Consider the following 20,833-nt stretch of genomic DNA (forward strand, 5'->3'; position numbering starts at 1 on the left):
CTGTAGTGCTCAGAAGTGTGGTAGGATGACATGGAAGCAAAAATGAGAGAGGGATATAGCTGACATGTTGCCTACTTACAATTTACATTGTCAAGTTCACTGGTTCTCATCTATTCTAAGCAAGTAAACTTACACAGGGCTTTCTATTTATCTGGGAGCATACTTTCTTCCAGTATTTATTCAGCTACAGTGTGTTAGTTATCAGACTATTCCTTGTTCTGTCCTAGGAACTGTGTTGTGCTGGACAGTTCAGTTCTGACTGTTGCTTCTGTTTGTATATTCTCATTTTCTGAATGCACATAATGAAATGCCATGACTTTAGAGAAGGGTTGAACAGCTGCAATGTAAGTCACTGGGAACCGGGCCCAGAAATATTTACAATATTAAAAGTTCTGGCAAATCAAGGCACGACACACTAAATTGCTTCCCCAAAAACAGACACTTCTTTGTGTACTCTGTCACACAGTTTGTAACCTTCTTTCATAGTTGTGTTCTGGAGAGAAGTTCAGAAAAGATTTGGATATTAGGGAAGAATGGGATGAAATATCCCATGATCAAATCAATACCTTACATTTACAGTCAGTTGCAGTGTGATTATGGCAGAGTAATATTAGACAACAAGAACAGTAAAGATATATTTATAAAGTGAGATGTTTATACATTGATATGTGTGTAAAAGTAAGCCTGATGAGGAGCAAAAATGGGAATTCTTCAGTCGCAAAGAATGCAGTTATTGAACGATAATGGGAAGTTCTTTAATGAGCTGCTTAGATGTGAGAAGGATAAAGGCAAACAATAAATGGTTATTCAGAGCTGAGACTGAGTAGAACAGTGATTTAAAGAAATGTGAGAGGCAATCAAAATACACTCAGTAAGTAACAAAACACCAGGTGCTGATGCAGCTTTTTCACTTGTCTTCTCATAGAATTGCCTCAGCTCTTCCCCTGCCTCAGATCTCAAGGGTATACAATACAAGTCCTGTTTTAGCAGTACAACTGCTTGCAGGGCTTATGTTTTGGAAGGTTGAACCAACTTACTGTGGATACTAGGCATGTATCCATATGCATTCCTGGATTGAGGCCTGAGCATCTGCCAAATTCTGACCAAAGGAAACATCAGCTTCAGAAGAAAAGGCTTACTTAACAAACAAACATAACAACAACCAAAAAGTAGCCAAAGAGCTCCTGCCTTTAATTTCAGGCATTTCATATTTTAAAATGTCTGAATAATTTTAAATCTTCAAAAGTAGTTCTAAACAAAACAAACAAGATACCAAGTGTGAACAATTAAAACTTGGAAGGTTAAATTCCAGCCAATTAACACCATGAGTCCTAGAAGATTCTATTGAAGTATACTTGTTCAAGCTTAGTATTACTGATAGAGCAGTTTCAACTGTATCCTACACGGATGCATCTATATGTGTTAATAGTATAGGGCTCTGCGTTGTATGAGCAGATAAATGCATTGTGTACAGTCCAACTGCATGGACAGTTTGATGGAACTGGAAAAATCAGAGTTCACACAGTAGATCAATGGAAAAAAAAAAAAGAAAGAAATCTGCACCATTGCCCTTATAGACCTTTCAAATAAATTAAAGTGTGAAGAGAGGCACCCAAGTAATTGTACTTGTGTGGTTAATGAAAAGACTGTTCTTTTAAGGATGTGGATTCCGTGGTTGAGAATCCAAGGAAGGCACACCAAGCTGAGTAGGAAATGAGAAGGGCAGGTTAATAGAGTTGGAGAAAGAAAGAGGTCTGTTAGTAATATATTTGTGTGGAAATATCAGAACCTTTTTTTTTCCTAGTGTTCTTTGTTTAAGGAGAATAAAATTATATCCCGCAAAAGAGCTGGGGAAGATGGTCAATTTCCTTCTTATCAGGCCACATCTGATAACACTTGAGCTGCCCTCATTNCAGACTATTCCTTGTTCTGTCCTAGGAACTGTGTTGTGCTGGACAGTTCACTTCTGACTGCTGCTTCTGTTTGTATATTCTCATTTTCTGAATGCTCTCTATGCTCTCAAAGTACAGTGCTTTATGTGTATTTCCTGGCTGACTATTTCTATAGCTTTCATGCTTTGCTTTCTTCCTGCTTAGTTTGCTGTTTGGTTCCATCCTCTCATCTGCAGACCCCTGTAAAATATCTCCATCAAAGAAGCACCAGCCATGAAAGTGAAGTCGTCCTATATGTGAAAATGTACTTAAACAGTCAAGAGAAGAAAAATAGATTGTAACATGCATCCCTTGTTATGACAAGAGTGGTGGGAATTATTAGTTTGTAGATCACTGTATTTGAGTGTTTGGTTATAACCATCCATTATTTCAAAACTATATGAAAGATCTTACCAATGTGCAAACATTACACAGCTGCTAAGCCTGACTGGCAGAACTCTCACTGAGCACACATCAGTCCTGCTGTTAGAGGTGCGTGGCTTAGGTCCTGCCTTTGTTAGGTCTCTGATCTGCTGCTACAGAGATTGAACTGCAAGAGAGTGCATTGCATTTCATTACTTTAAAATAGATATCATAGACACAGAGAATATAAAGCAACATTCATTTTTCAATTATTTCTTTATTGCTTTCTCTACTAGTAGAGTTATCATGTTCAATTTACTGTATTAGACTTTTTGTGTCTTCATACGCATATTGAAGATTTTATGAGCACACTCTCAGCCTTAAAACTATTCTCCACAAAACTAATGATGGATTTATAGCAACTATAAAACTGAACACTTTGGTTATGTCTGCCAGTGTTTTCTTTCCAAGCTGCATCATGAGAAGATGTTTGGCCAAAGGAAGGTATAAATTCCAGAAATTACTAAAATCAAGGCAGCCAGTTAATGGTAATAAGGAAAGAGTGTTAAGTTGCTGCAAAGTTGATTTCTTTCAAATAATTTGGAGGGATCACTTTTGTTTAGAGACATCAGTTAAATCACAGCCAAATCTGCCATTCATTGCTTTATCTAGTCTGCCCTGGATGCCATTGGTAGTTTCTAAATGTGCACCAGGTAAGCGTGATGGAGTCTCAGAAGAGAAATGTAGCTCTTTATAAATCTATTCCTATTGTATAAACCCATTTGATATGCAAGACTTTCCCAGATAGTATACAGCACCAAGAGCTTACTCAATTATTCAGGATGTGTCTGATAACACTGAGATTATGAAACAGTAACATCAGATAAAAATAAACGTTTTTAAACATCAGAGTTTATCTACCTTTCTAATGTAAATTTATGGTTATTAAAGAAGCCTATTTATAGCTCTTTTCAAAGTGTTACATAATAGTGGTTTTTTTCAGTGTGCCTTTATACAGAGCTTGGAATCATATTAATGAGCTATTCACTGAACAACTGAATGAATGCATGAGTGATGAGAATTCACAAGAAATAGATGAGTAACAAACAAACAAACATCCCAACCTTTGTTTCTCCTTAAATACATCAGGGAAATTTAGGAAATCACAGAAGTCTTACTTGAAAACAATTAGTCAAATGTATAAATAGGCTTATGAATATGTTTAATGACTTAGGTAATGGCAATGAGGAAAATGAATTATGATCTTTTCAAGGTTACTTGGTTTCATATTATGGTATGTGCACCTCAGAAATGTTAAATGGGCAATCAAGTACAATCGTTCTACATCTTTCTAAATGTTAACACTGTTCTGAATTGTTTTCTTATTTTCTACACTTTAAACACCAACATGGGACAATTTATTATGCTCCAGCATCTCTTCTATCTTCCAGCAGAAGTATTTTGAGCAGAAGTCTTTTGACTTTGCTTATCCTAGCACTGGTAATACCTTATCGAAATGCCTCTCAAACACTAACATGTATAGGGAACAAATCTATTCTGGGAAGCAATGTTTGACCACACTTATGGTGAAGAAATTTTTCCTTTTGTCCAATCTGACAGCCTCTAGACACCTAGGACATGACTTCCAGCCCTTTCATCGCCTTTGTTGCCCTCCTCTCAATGTATTGATGTATCTTAAAATCCTTTTTATATTGTTGACCCACAACTGCACACAATGTTCAAAGTGAGGCCACACCTCTAGAAGGCTTCTGTACCTACCTACTCAGCAAGGTACCTCTGTATTTTTCCATGCATGCAGTATATAACGTGCTTTTCAAATGTAAAATTAGAATTTACTTTCCACTCTAAGATCGCTTAAGTACCAAAAAAATCAGGGACTCCTGCTGACCTTGAAGAAACATAACACAATTTTTGCTATTTCAGTAATGAGTTCTTCCAAAGAAGATTTAACTTACTGCAGTGCAGCAATAGTAGAACATACAGGAGGTGCTGCAGTACACACCAGAATACAATGTTATGTATGTATTAAAATCTACCATACAGATTTAAGTATGAAGATCAACTGCACCATCTTGTTCAAATTAGCTCTTAAGATACAGACTGTCCTTCCTGAATCTCTGGCTGTACGATATACCCAAGTAAGTTTTGGGGTTGCAAGCATATTTCTGCCAAAGTACTTCTAACAAATTTGCAGGTTGTTTTTAATGTTTTTTATCCCCCTCCCTCTTCTTCAGGTTAGAAGCAGAACTCATTCTGATTTCCTATCGCAGCACCATTCTTACGTGGAGAATTTAATTCATTAGGCTGTCAGTTTTCAATTCAGCAGGAGGTTAATATTAGTATGTCCCAAGGATCTGTGTTATAGTTAGTACTTAATATATTCATTAATTATCTGGAAAGGCAGAAATGAAGGGTAGAAGAAAAAAAATGAGGTCAGCAGGATTTGCAGATGACAAAATTGTTTAACGTAAGTCTTTATAAGAGGAGGCTTTGAGGAGCTTCATGGAAACAGAAGTAGACAAATTGGCAGCATAATGCTTGATGACAGTCAGACATTGACAAATGTAGCCTAGTGCACATAAGAATGAAAATTCTGAACTGCTTGTATGCGTGGTTCTGTTCTAACTTATCACACTAATTCCAAAAGGCAAAAGGAACATCCAGCACAGTATAGAAATTCTTCCCAGTGCTCAGTAGCAGTTAAAATCTCCATAAAATGAGATGTGATATGGGGGGGGGGGGGGGGGGGGGAAAGCATAAAAATGATACAATATGATAATTGGGAAGTCCATCTTGAAGTCTGTTTTGTTTCCAATGCAAGAAGCTTGAAACCCTTCATTATAACACATGCTGGGTAAAGCTGGAATCTGAAGAGTGTTTCTCTTCCTTTGCTTCTATTTAATCAAGCATAGTGCCATTTAGTGATATTCTCTTGAACAGATTTCTGTTGCTCTATGAAGATCTGATCTCTACAAGATCTCATCTGTTCACTTTTATTCCTATGTGATTACCCTGCACACCATCATTCTTCCATTTTATTTCTCCTAACTGGCTGGCATCTCGGTGATGCTGTTTTTTAAGTTCTCTCTGAATGTTCTCTCTTTGGACCCCAGTGACACATTTGCTTTATCCTTTTTTCCCCCCGACTTGCTATTTTTATTGGCTTTGATTCCTTCTGAGGAAGTTTTCGCTGTCTCAGACCAGCTTTTTACATAACAAGTGTATTAACAAGAGGATAAAGGGACGGGAACTTATGAGTTTATTAGCATTACACATGTTTAGGTTAGTTATGATATAAGCAACAGTAATTCTACGAGACCAGATGCTTTTGTGAGTTGAACTTCATGGAACACTTGTTACTTCTCTGTTGTAAAAAAAGTGGATGAACTAGGATGAAACAAACAAATACTAACTTACCTTACCACTATGGTGTTACACTTAAAACTTGTAGAACCCTTGGAGAGTCTCAGCTAAGAGCCCCAGAAATGCCATGCCATCGTAAACTCTATAGCATCACTGTTCTAAATTAGTTACAAGGATAGGAAGTTTAGCTTTTGTGTTTGCCAAATGAAATTACCAATAGGTTCCCAGTTTTAAATTAATGAAAGAATTATTTTTCATTTCACGAAGATGATGCCCAGGAAGGCTGTGGATGCCCCATCCCTGGAGGCATTGAAGCCCAGGCTGGATGTGGCTCTCGGCAGCCCAGTCTGGTGGTTGGCAATACTGCACATAGCAGGGGGGTTGAAACTGGATAATCATTGTGGTTCTTCTCAACTCAAGCCGTTCTATGATCATCTTTGCCCATAACTGACTGTTTAAATTGGTAATATTCAGACTCACAGCTGTTATTTGAGTAAAGAAAGATTTGTTATTATGAGAATATTCGAACTGTTTGGTTCTAAATAATTAGTAGGACAGGACAGCAGAGAAAGGTACTAAATTATTCACTAACATTTGGCTAAATTGGAATGAAGTGACCCTTTCAAATTGAAAAACACTTGGTAAAAAACAGACAAGAGAGAAGATTTTTCTGTATAAATAATGAAGGACGTTTTTTTTTAATTTAGAATTCAAATAAGTAAATAAACAACCCAATGCTTCCTTAGCTTTGTCAAACTATGTACTTTGTTTTACTGAGTTCTGAATACATTTGACCCTCAAGGAATTTCCTTTCAGATCTGATCTTGCATCTGCTTAGTTTTAAGGATTGTAATGCAAATCTACTGAGAAAAATTACACTGGAAGCCCCATAACCATTTTTTTTTCCTTCCAATTTATGTCCGAGTTTCATTTTACAATGAACTAAGGAGATTAGTTATGCTGCAGAACTATGTGCTTGTGCAAGTCCTATATTTGCAAAAATAACATACGCTTCATAATTCAAATATTAAGCAATATCTCAGTCTCTTAACTGTGCCCTTTTCTTAATCCTATATCTTCTTGTAAAGGACATAATTTAATTAAAAGCAACTAAACAGAGCTCAAAATATTCCTTCAGTGCAATAACCATCTGTAACGGAACTAAATATTTTATTGACTTCCTAAATTCTTTTTATAAAATTGCATCATTATAATCACAGGCAATTTGCCCCTCAGCAGATTTATGCATACATTTATTTTGTGCCCTGTGAGCTCTGTGAATTGTTATACTTAAATTACGTATTTTGCTTTAAATTGATCCAGAGATGTGAAATAAATGTACCTGAAAAGTGAAAATAGAGTCTGGAATTCATGACTGATCGCATTTGCTATAGCAAAACGTTGGCATTTTGCATATAGTGACCTGAGTCTTACTACAGACTGCACTCTTTTCCACTGGTACTGGGTTGGCACACATTCAGACTAAGGTTAGGGATAAAAAAGCTAACAAAAAGACCCCAAGTTTTTCCCCTTAAAAAGACAAGAAAGGCATCTTTTGAACCAGATAGACCTACTTTTGTTTCAGATGGGAATGTAAGGAATTGTAAAGCAAAGCAGAAGTTTTAAACATTTTCAGTGCTCAAATGAAAAATTAGAAAATAAAGTCAGTTTTCTTAACACGTTAGAGACTATCAGAGACAAAACGTCACGCCCCAAAACAGCTTATCTGACCCACAGGCCTACTTCAGCCTAGTGCCCTAAAATTATATCTGGCTATTGACTATAGCTGGTTATGTGTTTGCATGTGTTATACATTTCAATTTTGTGGCAACTTGTTACCCTTTTGCCTAATAAAGAAGCAAATCCTTGCTGTACTAGCTTACATCAATAATAAATTAATTGCATTTCAGTTACATTATTACAAATAGATCACAGATCATTTAATAGCGCAGTCAAATGGACAGATTCACTTTGCAAACAACTGAAACTTAGCTATTGGTATTATGTAATCATTTGGGTTTTGGGATTCATTTTGGGAATCATTTGGGATTCATGACCCAACAGCTTATATATCTGATACTGAAAAGCAGAAGTTGTCCAAAGCTTTGTCTCTACATTAAGCTGATCTTCACACCCCACCCCCCCCTCCATCCCTCTGGCTATGTCTTCCTTCCTTATTTATCTAAACAATAGGGAAATGTGGCTGTCTAATAATTAACAAGGTGGGTAAACAGTTCAGTGTTCCACGGCAGACAACCAGGAAGTAGGATCCTTTTCTAGACAGGTCAAATTAGCATCTATTGTGCCAGAATTAGAAAGGGATAAACAGTATTTATCTTTGACTACATCACAACTAGTCAATCGGCTCTTCATGTGCTCCAGGAATAGGAAAGATGAAGCACTGTCCAACACAAAGCATATCACAATTCAGGCATCAATGTTAGTAAAAATTATGTAGAGTTTATTTCATGCTGAGAACAACTCGATCTTCTCTTTCTGAAATTAGACATTCTCTGGGGAGATTTCTAATTATCTATAACTTGAAACATCTGCCAGCTCACCTCAAGTCCAAAATGTGCTATGAGGTTTTATGGTCATCTCAGGTCTTCGGTATCATGATGATGATTGGAGCAGTTATAGTGGAGTAAAAGCCATCAGCAATGACATGCTTTGCCTCTGCCCATCAGGTTACGTGCATTTGAAGACACAAAGAAGGTATATCCTCATAGGCTTACATGTCTTGACAGTTTAAATGAATCAGATGTACTGCAACTCTACAGCTATGCTTACAGGGAAGATAGTTTCTAATCTGGATAAATTCCACAGTGAGGTTAACCTGTTCAAGAGGAAAAAAAACCAAACAGCAATGAATTTTGCTTTCTCCCTCCTGTTTCATTGTGCATACATTCAAATAAACCAATAGCTTACCAGAAGACAGGCTGTTACAAAACATACAGACAAGTTCAAATAAAAATATGCTAGAAATTAAAAAAACAAACAAACAAACAAAAAAAACCCACAACAGCTACACACAGAAAACATATGAAGTAAGACTGAGTGGGAAGAAGAAATGGAAACCTACAGCGTGTGGTGGGTCAGGGAGCTGAACTGCCTCAGCCATTGTCTTGCTTTGCTTTTCTGGTGGTGAAGGAAGTAAGAAAAGTCGCCACCGCTGCCCCCTGCTGCTACATTTAATCACCACGTGCCACAAATCAAGATGGTATAAGCTGCAATTAATGCCGTCCTAATATAAGAATGGGTGTAATCACAGTAGCTAAATGAGAAGGCTGCTAATTGCTGGTCATTGACATGCTTCAACAGATGAGCAGCCTATTAGTGTCAGAAATGAGGGAGGTTTGTTACTATTATGTTATGTGATCAGCACGTCTTTGTCAAAATAACTTCCTGCGGAATAAAAGTAAGAAATGAGTTGCTCCCTACTCAGTAAGAAAGATTTTGTTGAGATAGTTAAAAAAAACATGGGTTTGTTTCACATCAGTTATGATAATTAGTCAGATGGTGTGGAAAACAGAAGAGGATTGTCTTTACTCTGAATTTCTCTCTCTCTTTGTGAATGCTATGAAGGATCCCTCACTTTGACGCTTTCCAAAAAGCAAGTGTTGCTTAAATGAGGACTGGAGCAGGATGAGCTAAGTCTGTATTTGTCCCCAAGATGCTTCTATTATCACTTTATATACGTGAGTAATACATATATATAAAACCCCAGAATCATGCCCTACATGCAGAGCTAATGTGGGTGCTCCTCTGGTTCTTTATCTCCTTGCTAGTAGGGCTTATCTTTGCTTCAAAGATTTCTGGCTTCCTTTAGGAGTTAAGCTGTTGCAGAGCCTTGTCTGCTTGCTCTAATTTCTGTGAGCAGTATATCCAGTTCTGGATCAATACCAGTGAATTTCACTTTATAAAAATGTTACTTGAAGACTGGAAAAGGGAATTTAAGAATCCTGTTGGGAAGTCTTATAAGGATTGTTATCAGTGTGACAGGAATGTTCTTCACCTTTTTAAAAATTAAAGTGAATATCCCTACCGTTCACCTGTATTTACCGCTTTGCTTTTGAAACACTTCGTGTAACAGTTTGGTTCTCTCTTTCAATGACCACAGTTTAGCTGGATGGTGTGTTGTGGGACAATTGGCTCAAAAGCTGCTTTGCCTTATTCAAATATGTTTTAACATTCCTATGTTCTTAGGATCATTGCATCATAAACACTCAGCAACTGAAACATCTGTTTTCTCCTACCGGTCTTAATGTGCTGGACTATATTAGCTACATATTTATTAAAACAAGTCCTTCAAAATGTAGATAGTAATTTATGACGCCTAATACGGTTTGAGTCTGAATATATGTTAATTAATCTTTAAGTCACACAGTGATATTAAAAACGTTCAGTCTACTTATGGCAAGACATTCTTATCCAAACGTGTAAACTTTTCTTGGTGCCTGTGGGAGACTTTATTTTAAGGCCTTTGGCTCTGAAATAGAATTTCTGAATAGGCTGGAGCTAATAAAACCTTTAAGGCCTGGAACAAGGCTAAGGTATCTAGTGAGGCTGTTGTGTGCTCTTTCTTAGTTCTGTTGTTCCTTTGCTTTTGTTGTTTGTGCTCAAGCAAATGTTGATGTTGAAATTCCTTCAGGATATCTCATGGCATTACTCCATTGCAATTTATGAATCTAAAGCTAGCACAGAAGTAAGAAAATATTGAAGTGGTTAATGGGTTTGGAAATTGTAGGGGGACTATTATGTCAAGGCTGAACTGGTGATAGAGCACTTGGTGAAGGGGGAAAAAATATCAACTAAATGTGCTTAGTTGAATGTGTTAATTATTATTCAGAGACAATAGACAGTGCATTATTAACTTCATCATGTTTCTCTTCCATGTATCTGCTCACCCTGCTAAGTACTTTGCTGCACCTCTCAAGGGGCCTATGATTTCTTCTTTGAAAACATTTGTTGCTTTAGAAAGCACCTCATTGTACTCAATACAGCTTTCTTTATTTTGGTACTGATTTGTCAATGTTTACACTGCATGAAAGTGACTTAAGCCTCGGGCTTCTTTCAGTGGTTCGTTTAAGGCTCTAAGCTGAGCCACTCCCGTGAATTTGAAAATGCAATTTAAGGCCTTCTTGGAATAAATCTTTGCTGGGATTTGTATCATCTGAATTCTATTGAGATAGTCTGTCTCTCTCATCATGGAGATATGATTCTGAAGGCACAAAGTGGTTTCTAGTGGTATCATACTCTATTGTTTTAAAACCAGAGTATTTCAGTTAGGTGTAATTCAGCAAGGGAGAAGGACTTATACTAGTAATAGAAAAGATAAGAATGTGAGAAGAATAACAGTGTCTTTAAGGAGCTTTCAGGCCTTGCATTTCCAGCTGTTTGGTACCACAGTGAGGAAAGAGAATGGTATCAGTTTATGAGCTATAAAAAGCACAGGCCTTTTTCTGCTCTGCTGGATTATACAAATCAATAATTCCACATTTTTTTGCACACTGTGGAAGTAAATGTCTGATCTCAGTCATGTCATCGTGTGGCAGATCAAAGCCCTTGGGATCAAAGGGATTAAAGCAGCACAGGTTCTCAAAATACTGTTTTCCAGTTGGAAAACATTAGATGAGTTTCTACAGAAATTTTAATTAATAAATTTCTATTAAAAAAAAAAAAAACAAACCAAAATTCCCAGTAAGTAACAGGATAGTTTGAGGTTACAAAAACACTATAAGGTGAAGTAATTTGGAAGTGACCCAAAGGATTAATCATGTGCAGATTATGGAGAACTGAATCTATAGACCCAATTCTCATATTAACGTGGATTTGCTGACACTCTTGTCTCTAAATTCATTGTTTTTTAATCTGGAAAAAAATCCTTATGTTTCACCATTTATCAAATATTAGTCATTTCAGCAAAATGAAACACTGTAAATAAAGTCAATTTCTATTTTGTGTGAGGTTGAGAAACTGATGTACAGCTTTTGCCATCACTTCAAAAATAAGCTCGTTTGCCAATTTCCCTCATTCTCCTGAATATGAAACAAATTATATAAGCAGATGTAATAAACATACAGTTACAGGTGGCCTGACCAGGCAGTCTCTTTCCTACAGGACTCTATTCAGACACATCTTTCTATTTGCCAAAATAAGGCTCTGCTAGTAAATTAGACTCCAGCACCATTCTTCAAATGAATCTGTGCGGGTAGATCCTTTCAAAGAGGCCAAATCACACCAACAGCCTGAAAAGAGTTTCTGAGAAGGCCAGGGTTGTCATCTGGAGGGGGGGAAAAATCAATCAATCTGAAGCCATATTATATAGTATTTCCCTTTGCAAAGGAATCTTCCCCTCCCAAAGGTGTTTTTTATGGTTTTCAACATGAAATGAATGATTTCCTGGATGATAAAGAGCAAACTAAATAGGCCAACCTTGGGAGTTAATAAGTTGCTGGTTATTTGTTATAACAATGATATGTCTGTGCTTTCGAGTATGCAGCAATTAATAAAGTCCCTTAGCACAGAGCACCACTGTTATCCATAATATTGTCAAAACCTTTTAAGTTGTACTTTGTTTCTAAAGAAGTAGAAATGAAAAGGGGTAAAACTTTCCCTTTGTCTTGCAAAAATAGAGCTATCAGTCTGAAAATAACATGGATGCACTGTACAAGCTGGACTGTAATTAATTTTCTTACTTTTATATGAACGCTAAATGGCAGAATGCACCTGAAGAGCAATTTACCATACCGACAAATGAGGAAGCCTGTCTGCAAATGTGATTTTTTAATTTAAGTTCAGGAGTTAGTTTAAATGAAAATGAAATAACATACTTGGAACTAATGAATCAAACAACACTAGGACTCTAATTAAGCATCCAGCATTAGATGGTTAGAAACAAAGATTAAAGGTGGGGATGCTTGAACTAACACTGAGGCACATGCACAAAGGGCTGGAACAAAAAGCTTAATTAAAAGATAATGTCAAAGGGATGGGATGTTTTGTTGGGATAATGGGCTCCTGCTGCACTATTAATGACATCCAGGAATCCATCAAAACGAAGGCCAGCCTAAACTGGCATATTTAGAACGGTGAGATATTTATCTGCAGCTTTCACAAAGGGGCGGTGTGCTTCCTGAGTGCTTCTGTGCCTTGTGTGCACAGCTACTATATATTGCTGCTATAGATGGGCAGTTTCTCGTGATGGTGCTATTGATTTAGCTGTACAGTTGCATAAGAAATGCTGTTTGTGGACGTTCAAGCAGGGTTTTTCAAGTACTCTCGGTGCCTTTTGCCTTAGAGCTCAGCTCCCTCCTGGGCAGTGCCAGCCCAACACGAATCCACCCACCTCCCCGCCCGCCTGGGCCCGGCCCCTCCGTGTCTCCGCCCGCGGCGGGCGGGCCTTGGGGCTGGCGGTGCCTGGCCGCGGGGCGACCCTTCCCCCTGCGCGGCTTCACGGGTCGCCCCAGCCCGGCGTGGGGATGTGAGTATGGCCGGGGGCTGCGGGTGGGCTGAGCCCGGTGCTGTAGTGGGGGCTGTGCCGGCAGCGGGCCGCAATGAGGGTTGGGCCGCGCTCAGGCCCGGCGGAGGCCTGCTCGGCTGCGGGGCCCGGCGGTGGGTGGGTGTAGGGTGCCGGGAGCCCTGGCACTGCAGAGCCTGGGTGTGAGCGTCGTGTCCCAGTCGGGGTTACCTCTGGGCTTGGCCTGACTGGCCAAAAGTGTTTGCACATGAGCCTGGAAACACCTCTATTCAAAGTTATGTTCTAAGGCAGGGCTTAGTGATCATGGAAGACTATGAGAGAGAAGCAAATGTTTCCATTAATTCATGTCTGCAGTAAAGTACATGTGCATAATGCGCTCACAGTACATTCCTTAGTCCTTTCTTTCTTTTCCTTCTTGCTAATTATTTTAAGAGTTTTGACTGTGCTGCTGGGAACTGAGGACTGTGATGCAACAAACAGGTGCTCCTGTCTGTAACTAAGGGGATTGGGATGCTCGGGAGCTGTTCCTGATGTAAAGCTGTGATTGCTAAGGACTTGTAGCTTGGGAATCCAGTGAAAAATATTCAGGTGCATAAGCAATTGACTAAAGATGGTAATTAGTTTGGCTTTTGCTTTTCAAGGCCTCACAGAACCGAGTTATATGAAGGTGTTCCACCAACTTGCTGGCCTATCGTGTATTCTCCAGACTATAACATCACGTTCATGGGACTGGAGAAACTACACCCGTTTGATGCAGGGAAATGGGGAAAAGTGATCAACTTCTTGAAAGGTAAAACAAACAAAAACACCCCACCACGTAGACCAACATTCGAATGAACCAATGTTATTAATGCTAATAATTAATTACATCATTACTGCTCCTTGTATAGACTTAAATTATGCACTTTAATCATTGGAGTGCTTTAATATGTTTAAGTATGTGTAGACTTAAATCCAAAGAAGTTAAATTGATGGCAGAATTTGTTTGGTGGGTTGAATGCTGTATTGTACTTTGTTGAAGATGTTGCACATTAAACAGATGAAATTGTTGGAGCAAGCATCCTACACCAGGGCACTGTAATACAAAGGTTTATTTCACAGTCCTTTGGAAATGTAGGTTCTTGCTCGCTCCACTGAACAAAGCCCAGTTTTGTCTCAGTCATGGTGTCTGTGCAGAGTGAAACTCATGAAATGTGACTGAAAATTCAAGCTCATTATACAACTTACTCTTCCCAGCGGCGTGAATAATACTAGTCAGAGTAACCAGCTTGGTGGACTCCATTCTGGCCTAGAACTTTTACTGGGCTGAATAAAAAGGATTAAGGAGAAACGTGAGCATAGCAATGTGTTAGACAATCTTAAAATATTTCTGGGCTTTGGGATTTGAAGACAAGCATGAACTGTGCAGAATTTCATAGTTTGACCTTTACAAGAAAGATGCATGTAGAATAAGAAAAATTTCTACCCCTAAAGTGAGCACCAGAGTCTTGACTTAAATCACAGCCTGAGTCAGGTGCCGTATGTGCATAGTTCAGTGCTGTGTTTTGACTTCAGCAGAGTTATGATGATTCTTGCCTTTTCTTGCAGTGTACGTACAAATGTATGAGAACATTTCCATTAAGTTTCCTCTTGAAGACAGATGCTGTTTTCAATTCCAGTTTCTTCCTTCTTTTTGAGGACTAAGCATCCAAAATGAAATGCAGACTTTAGTTTTCTGACCAAAATTGCAAATCCTTCCTGTGTTAGCTTCAAGCTTTCAGTTTGGCTTGCAAAACCTGCCGTGCAGTTTGAGAGTACCATGGTACCATGTACACTTTTCTCTAGCCAATGTGCTAGAGCATGTCTGACTTGGGAAACCTCTGCTGTTGATGACTGCCTTGCTGTGGGCTGTAATGTAGTTTACTCATGAGACTGCAGGTAGTCTACTGGTAAATGGCACTTTTTAAGCGTGTATCAGCGCAGCCTATCTCAATCTTTCTCAACCTCATGATACTATTTAGATAATATCTCTGGGGGAGCTTTGAAACCCCTCTTGTGGCAAGAACTTTGTGTTGATGCTCATTATTACTTCTTAAATAAATCTGAAAATGTAGACAAATACCTCAAGGAAATACAAATGTGAGGACTAAGATTAGGATCAGAGCCTTTAAAGCCTTTATCTAAAATGTGAGTTTTCTCATCAAATTGGACGGGGGGAAAAAATGACAAAAAACCCCCCAAACACTTGCCAAAACAAAGGCTGTCCAAGAGTCAGGCCTGTGCAGCTCATGTGGGTCTAGGGACTAATTCAGCTGATGATCTTTCTCAGTAAAATGTTGCCCTTCCTACTTTAGGCTCCCTTGTATTCATTTAACTGAGGTTAAATGACTTCCAACACCATTTATTAGCAATGTTTTCGATCTGACCTCTGATGATCTTTACTATCAGAACCTTTGCCTCTCTGCTCCTGCCCCATGTAGCCTTTTTTTTCCAGTTCTGTGTGAAATTTCTACTCTTCACACTTGTCTTTCACGAAAAACTAGTTTTCCCAAACATTTAACCCTCATTTCACTGTAAAAGAGAAAAGCCACGGGGTACCTTATGACGTTCCCGGTTTTCTATAGCTCTATAGCAACTCCTGATCTGTGCTGTTTCCTATTATCTTCTAGAAAAGTCACCAATGAAAATCCTCATATGCTTACTTTCTCCTTCAAGAATAAAGCTGTTAGCGTGTTGGCTTTATGTCTGATGTGAATGAATGAAATGCTGCTCAAGTGCAGTCCAGGGAACTGTAAGCTTGCCAAAATAAATATTGTTGCAGGTGCTGTGCTTGTTTAACACTAAGAACAAAATCTTTTCCATTTGAGTTGTTCCCTCCCGCCAAGTTTAAAATTGAAGAAAAGGTCCAGTCTTGGAAATCTGCAGCCCTGCAGCAGTTAAATATTAAAACTTGTCTGGGAAGATCAGCATTGATGCTTGGTATTTGTTATTTGTAGTGATCCTGTGCAAAGTAATGTTGTTTTCCTGCACTACTTGGCTTTCTTAGTCAGTATAGGCTGGAACTGAACTTTCTGGCAAGTATACCCAGATGCAAACATTCACATTGTTCACATCCAGAAATCTTGGAGTAAGTTACAAAACATCACTCCTGTAAAAACAGTTTTAAAATGAACTATCTCTTGCTCTCTAAGGGAAAGAATTAATAGCTGTTCATTGGTATTTCTTGGAATTAAATGAAGGTAAGGATGTGACAGAAATATTACAATTAACAGTAAGTGCTCATGTCCATAAACATCCAAGAAATTGAGTTGGTTTTGGTCTTGATTTTGTGTGTGTGTGTGTGTGCACCATTCTACTTTAGAGTGTTTGATACTATTATCAACCGTAGAATATTTAAAATCACATTGCAGGAGTATTTGATGGTATGAACACTGAGACTCCCCAAGCATATCAAGTCTTAGACTATAATGAACCTTGTAAGTTTTCTTGCCTGTCCATCATCTGTTGCTACTTATTTATTCTTTCAGTTGAAACGCGAGGTTACCATGAACACACTGTGAAAACTAGCTGGAAAACAATAATCGATAAGTTCTAATTTAAGAGCTTATATGTGTAGAGATTATGTATTTGGAGAACTTATAAACACTGAGTAAGCAACAATGATTGCAGTGATTCCCATTGCAGATGTAGGAATTAAGCTCACAGTAGTTTATTTGACCAGGTGGAGTATGGGAATGCTCTATGGTATACAGTGACAATTATAATTTTTCTCCTGTTGTTTCAGAAGAAAAACTAATTGGAGATGACTTGATTGTGCAAGCACGGGAGGCTACTGATGAAGACCTTTTGGTTGTTCACACACGGCGCTACCTTAATAAATTAAAGGTGCTGTATTTAAAGTAATGTGCTTTTCGAACAAAGTGCCTAGAATTAGTGCCAAGCACAACAGATATCCCACTTGATTCAATATAGAATCAACTTTTACAGAGTAGTGACAAATGTTGATTTTAGCGTTGTCATTGTGAATACTGAGAGAGAATAGTGAAAATATTAGGCAAGCCAAAGTGTAGGAGTGGGATGGGAGAGAGTCTCTACCATCTTACGTAGGCATGTTTCAGTAAAGTTTAATGAATCTTCTGATACGGGTGAGCCATCTTCTTCCCTCCCGTTATAGCACCTTTCTATCATGCTGATCCTTCTGTCGTTACACTTATAGTGAGCCATGTTGATCATGTTGATCTGTTCAATTGCTACCAAAATAATCTTACATTTTGTAATCCAGAATAAGTTACTTTGAGTCATATTTGCCCTTCTACAGTGTAAAATCACTTATATTGTTATTTCTGAGTTGATGTTTTTTTTCTGTGTAAAGAATCTATGATTTGTCTGACTTTTTTTGCTTTTATTTCTTTGCTGTGTTCACTTAGGCCTCTTCATTCATAGCTATGAAGTTGTAATTTCATACATCATTAGATTTGTTCTTATTGCTGCTATTCTCGATATTGAGCTTTTAATTCTACTGAGCCACCCACCTCTTTTTACTGAGTCACCTCTTTGGAGCAGAGTGTAATGTGCGTAGCTCAGTTTGAAATACAATCGTATTTTTAGTACCTGTAGGATGTCTTCACTGAAAATTGGCTGATAACTTGTTTCCTGGTGTTCAAAACCAATACTGTCTTATACTTTCAGATGTTCTTAATTGTTTCTCTTTTGTTCTCCTTTATTTGAGACCATAGTTCCTACAACTGTAGCAATTAGAAGGTTTGGCAGCTTGCCTTTCTAGGGAGTAGCACCTTGATACCATAATGTTTTACCAGTGCAGTATCTTAAACCAGCAGAGGTTGGTTTTAGTTGTATTTGTCCAGGATGAACAACATAAAGTAACTATTTTAGCTTTATCATCCAAGTAATTTCCATGCTAATTTTTAGTGCTTGAATAGTTATTGCCACACATTCAAATAACTTGGAATTTTCTTTATCTCTCTTAGGAATGGAAGTTTTTAGAGCAAATACTACAATTAGTGAATAATAATGAATGTGTTTGTATGTTTACTTATAGTAATATTCAAACGAATTAAGAAAACAGTGCCTGTGAACATGATGATAATGCCTCTGCCTCCCCAAAACCAAAGCACAAATAGTTTTCACCAGTTAAAATGGTAACTATGAAGTCACAGTAATTTTATTGGATACCAGAATACCCTGAGGTTGGCGTTCAGTTGTTTTTCATCTAAATTGGCCAATTGTGTATCCTGTCATTTGCTGACCAGCAGCTATCCTGCAGAATGTGATCTGTTTATATTTATTAATGTTAACAAAAACGGGATCTATTTGAAATATTTGGACAGGGTTCGAAACTTCCAGTTCTCAGTACTTGAATGTCTTAGTGCTGATTGAAAAGATACAAACTTACCTGTGACTTTGGCTGTGAAATGTATTTAGAAGTTTTATCACTGGTAGCAATGTCACTAGTTCTCCTAATTAATCCTTTTATTGTTTTGTTTTTTCCATTGGAAACATTTACGTATTGCAGATATTTGTTCTAACCTTCAAGTGACATTCTTGCTGATATGACTTGAAATGTGTTTTAGAAGTGTGTAATGTGCTAAACAAACTTTAATTGATTCTCTATGCAAAAATTTGCACTGCGTGCACCAAAGTATTTGAACATCTTAGCCAAAGTTGTTTGGTTTTGGGTTTCTTTTCTGTCCTTTCTCCTCGGTATATTCCATTGAATTGACGTGAGAAATATTGTAGAGCTGAACAATTTATTAACTGTAGGTCGCTATTAATTCTGTTGGAAGACATTTGGGGATTGTTTCCCCCAACCCCAGGCACACAGATTTATTTTTCTTAAGTACTGCCTGGCTGAAAACTTCTTGACTTAGTGCCATTTGATATTAAAGTATGGTGAAAAACAATGGGGGTGTTTAATTGATATTTATAATTGTTAACAGTGTAATAGGAAGAAACTATTTGGAGGTTGCCAATAGACACTGTTGTGGTTACCTTCATCTGGAAAAAAAAACCCCTCTTAAAATCTTACTTAGGCCTTATGGGTTCCTTTTCAGTGAATAGCAATTTATGAGAGACCTAAAGGACGTCATTAAGACAGGTTATGTTAATTACAATGTTTTTTCTCCGCATAGTGGTCATTCGTTGTGGCTACAATCACAGAAATCCCACCAGTCCTCTTTCTTCCCAACTTCCTTGTTCAGAGAAAAGTTTTGAAACCTCTGCGAACCCAGACGGGAGGAACGATCATGGTAAGGTGCTCTTGGTTTGCTTTTATCGTAGCTATACAACCTGGTGAGTTGTAATGCCTTTTGTAACTTAAAGCCTCGAGCCCCAAAGTCCTGTTAAGGAAAGCAGGTTAGTGTACAGTCCTAAATGCAAGAAGAGTCTGGCACTTAGCAAATGAAAATATGAAGGATGAACCTGATTTTTATTGTCTGCAATTTGCAGAAGCAAAAGATGTAGTAAGGGGCAGCCTGTGCAGGGAATGAGAGAGATGACAGGAATTATGGCAAGTGCAAAAACTGTGTTCAAATATAAGTACTTTCTTGGAATGGGTAGTTGTGAAATTGATAGTACAGAAGATACTTCAAAGCACATATTTACCAAGGGGCTGTAGTTCGGTTACTGTTGGTATTAAGTGTTCATACCTTAAAAATGAGAATGGAGATGTGGGTTTTTTTAATACTTTGTGTCTAATTTGAATAATGAAGGTTAGTTTATTTGTTCAATTGTATATGCTGCATAAGCAGCTCAGCTGAACTGAAGTGAGATACAGCCTGTTTTACCTTGGCAGGATTGTTTTCTGATCAGTTATATGAGTGCTCCGAGAAGGAGAGATGTGCAAGTCACCATACATCTAATTTTGCTTGACAAACTTCCATTGGAGATGTTGAAGATGTAGAAAGAAAACAGTTATTAGCTGTAGCCAGGGATGCCTTGAGGAAAAGATGCCTTCGTGTTTTTGAACCACTAAGTAATGGGACCCTATTTTTCCTTTGTTCATTCCCTGTCTTGGATAAGGTGATAACAGTACCAGTCTTTTCATGGGTAACTGTCACAGTTATGTAAATGGAAAAAAATCCTGTCTGAAATCCTTAGTGTTATGATACACCTGGATCTTTGCTACATTTTAGCTTCTCTTTCTGAAGGAAGCTGCTAGAGTGGATGCGTGTGAAAAGAACAGAAGCAGATATTGCTTCTTTTATATCCATTTGAAGCCAGTTATTGAAGAACATTGTTCTGCGGGTTGGCAAACCTCTCAGTATGTTTATATCAGATATAAGCGTATGATTTATTGCAACCACTAGATATTTAAGGTGAGCAAGACTGGGAAGCCGTAATACAGTGATAAAGAAACGACATTATTTTCAGAAATAGCCTACTAGGTAGCTTCCCATTTCTGTCAACAGTAATATAGGTACGTAGCAATTTAACTGCACACTGGAATCGTGATTTCCTATTTTTAAACATGTGCCTTCACAAATGCATGAAGAATTCCTTAAGGATATATTAAAAAAAAAGAGAGATCTTCTCTGAGTGCTGAATAAAAGATGGTGCTGTGCCTTTATCAAAGTGTAGAATGTTGGGGTCTGACCTGAGAAAGTGATGGGAGAGAACCCAAAACCTTGGTGAAGCAGTTTTCCAAGTACATAATGGGGCTTGTGAGAGACATACATGG

The 20,833-nt window shown here is 37.9% G+C and overlaps 1 protein-coding gene across 2 annotated transcripts in view; it reads left to right on the forward strand.

Moving 5' to 3' along the window:
• The window catches only part of HDAC11 (histone deacetylase 11), a 32,595-nt gene that overhangs the window by 184 nt on the left and 11,578 nt on the right, over positions 1 to 20,833 (forward strand). Inside the window, exons 1-4 of one of the 2 annotated variants that reach the window (XM_015874798.1) lie at positions 13,012 to 13,161; positions 13,800 to 13,948; positions 16,922 to 17,022; positions 19,287 to 19,403. In XM_015874798.1, coding sequence (XP_015730284.1) covers positions 13,160 to 13,161; positions 13,800 to 13,948; positions 16,922 to 17,022; positions 19,287 to 19,403 — 369 coding nt within the window. In that variant the 5' untranslated portion in view covers positions 13,012 to 13,159. Of the gene's footprint in view, positions 1 to 13,011; positions 13,162 to 13,799; positions 13,949 to 16,921; positions 17,023 to 19,286; positions 19,404 to 20,833 lie in introns of those variants that run through there. The other variant, XM_015874799.1, reaches the window with a different exon arrangement.

The sequence above is a fragment of the Coturnix japonica genome, chromosome 12, assembly GCF_001577835.2.
Source record: "Coturnix japonica isolate 7356 chromosome 12, Coturnix japonica 2.1, whole genome shotgun sequence".
NCBI lineage: Eukaryota > Metazoa > Chordata > Aves > Galliformes > Phasianidae > Coturnix > Coturnix japonica.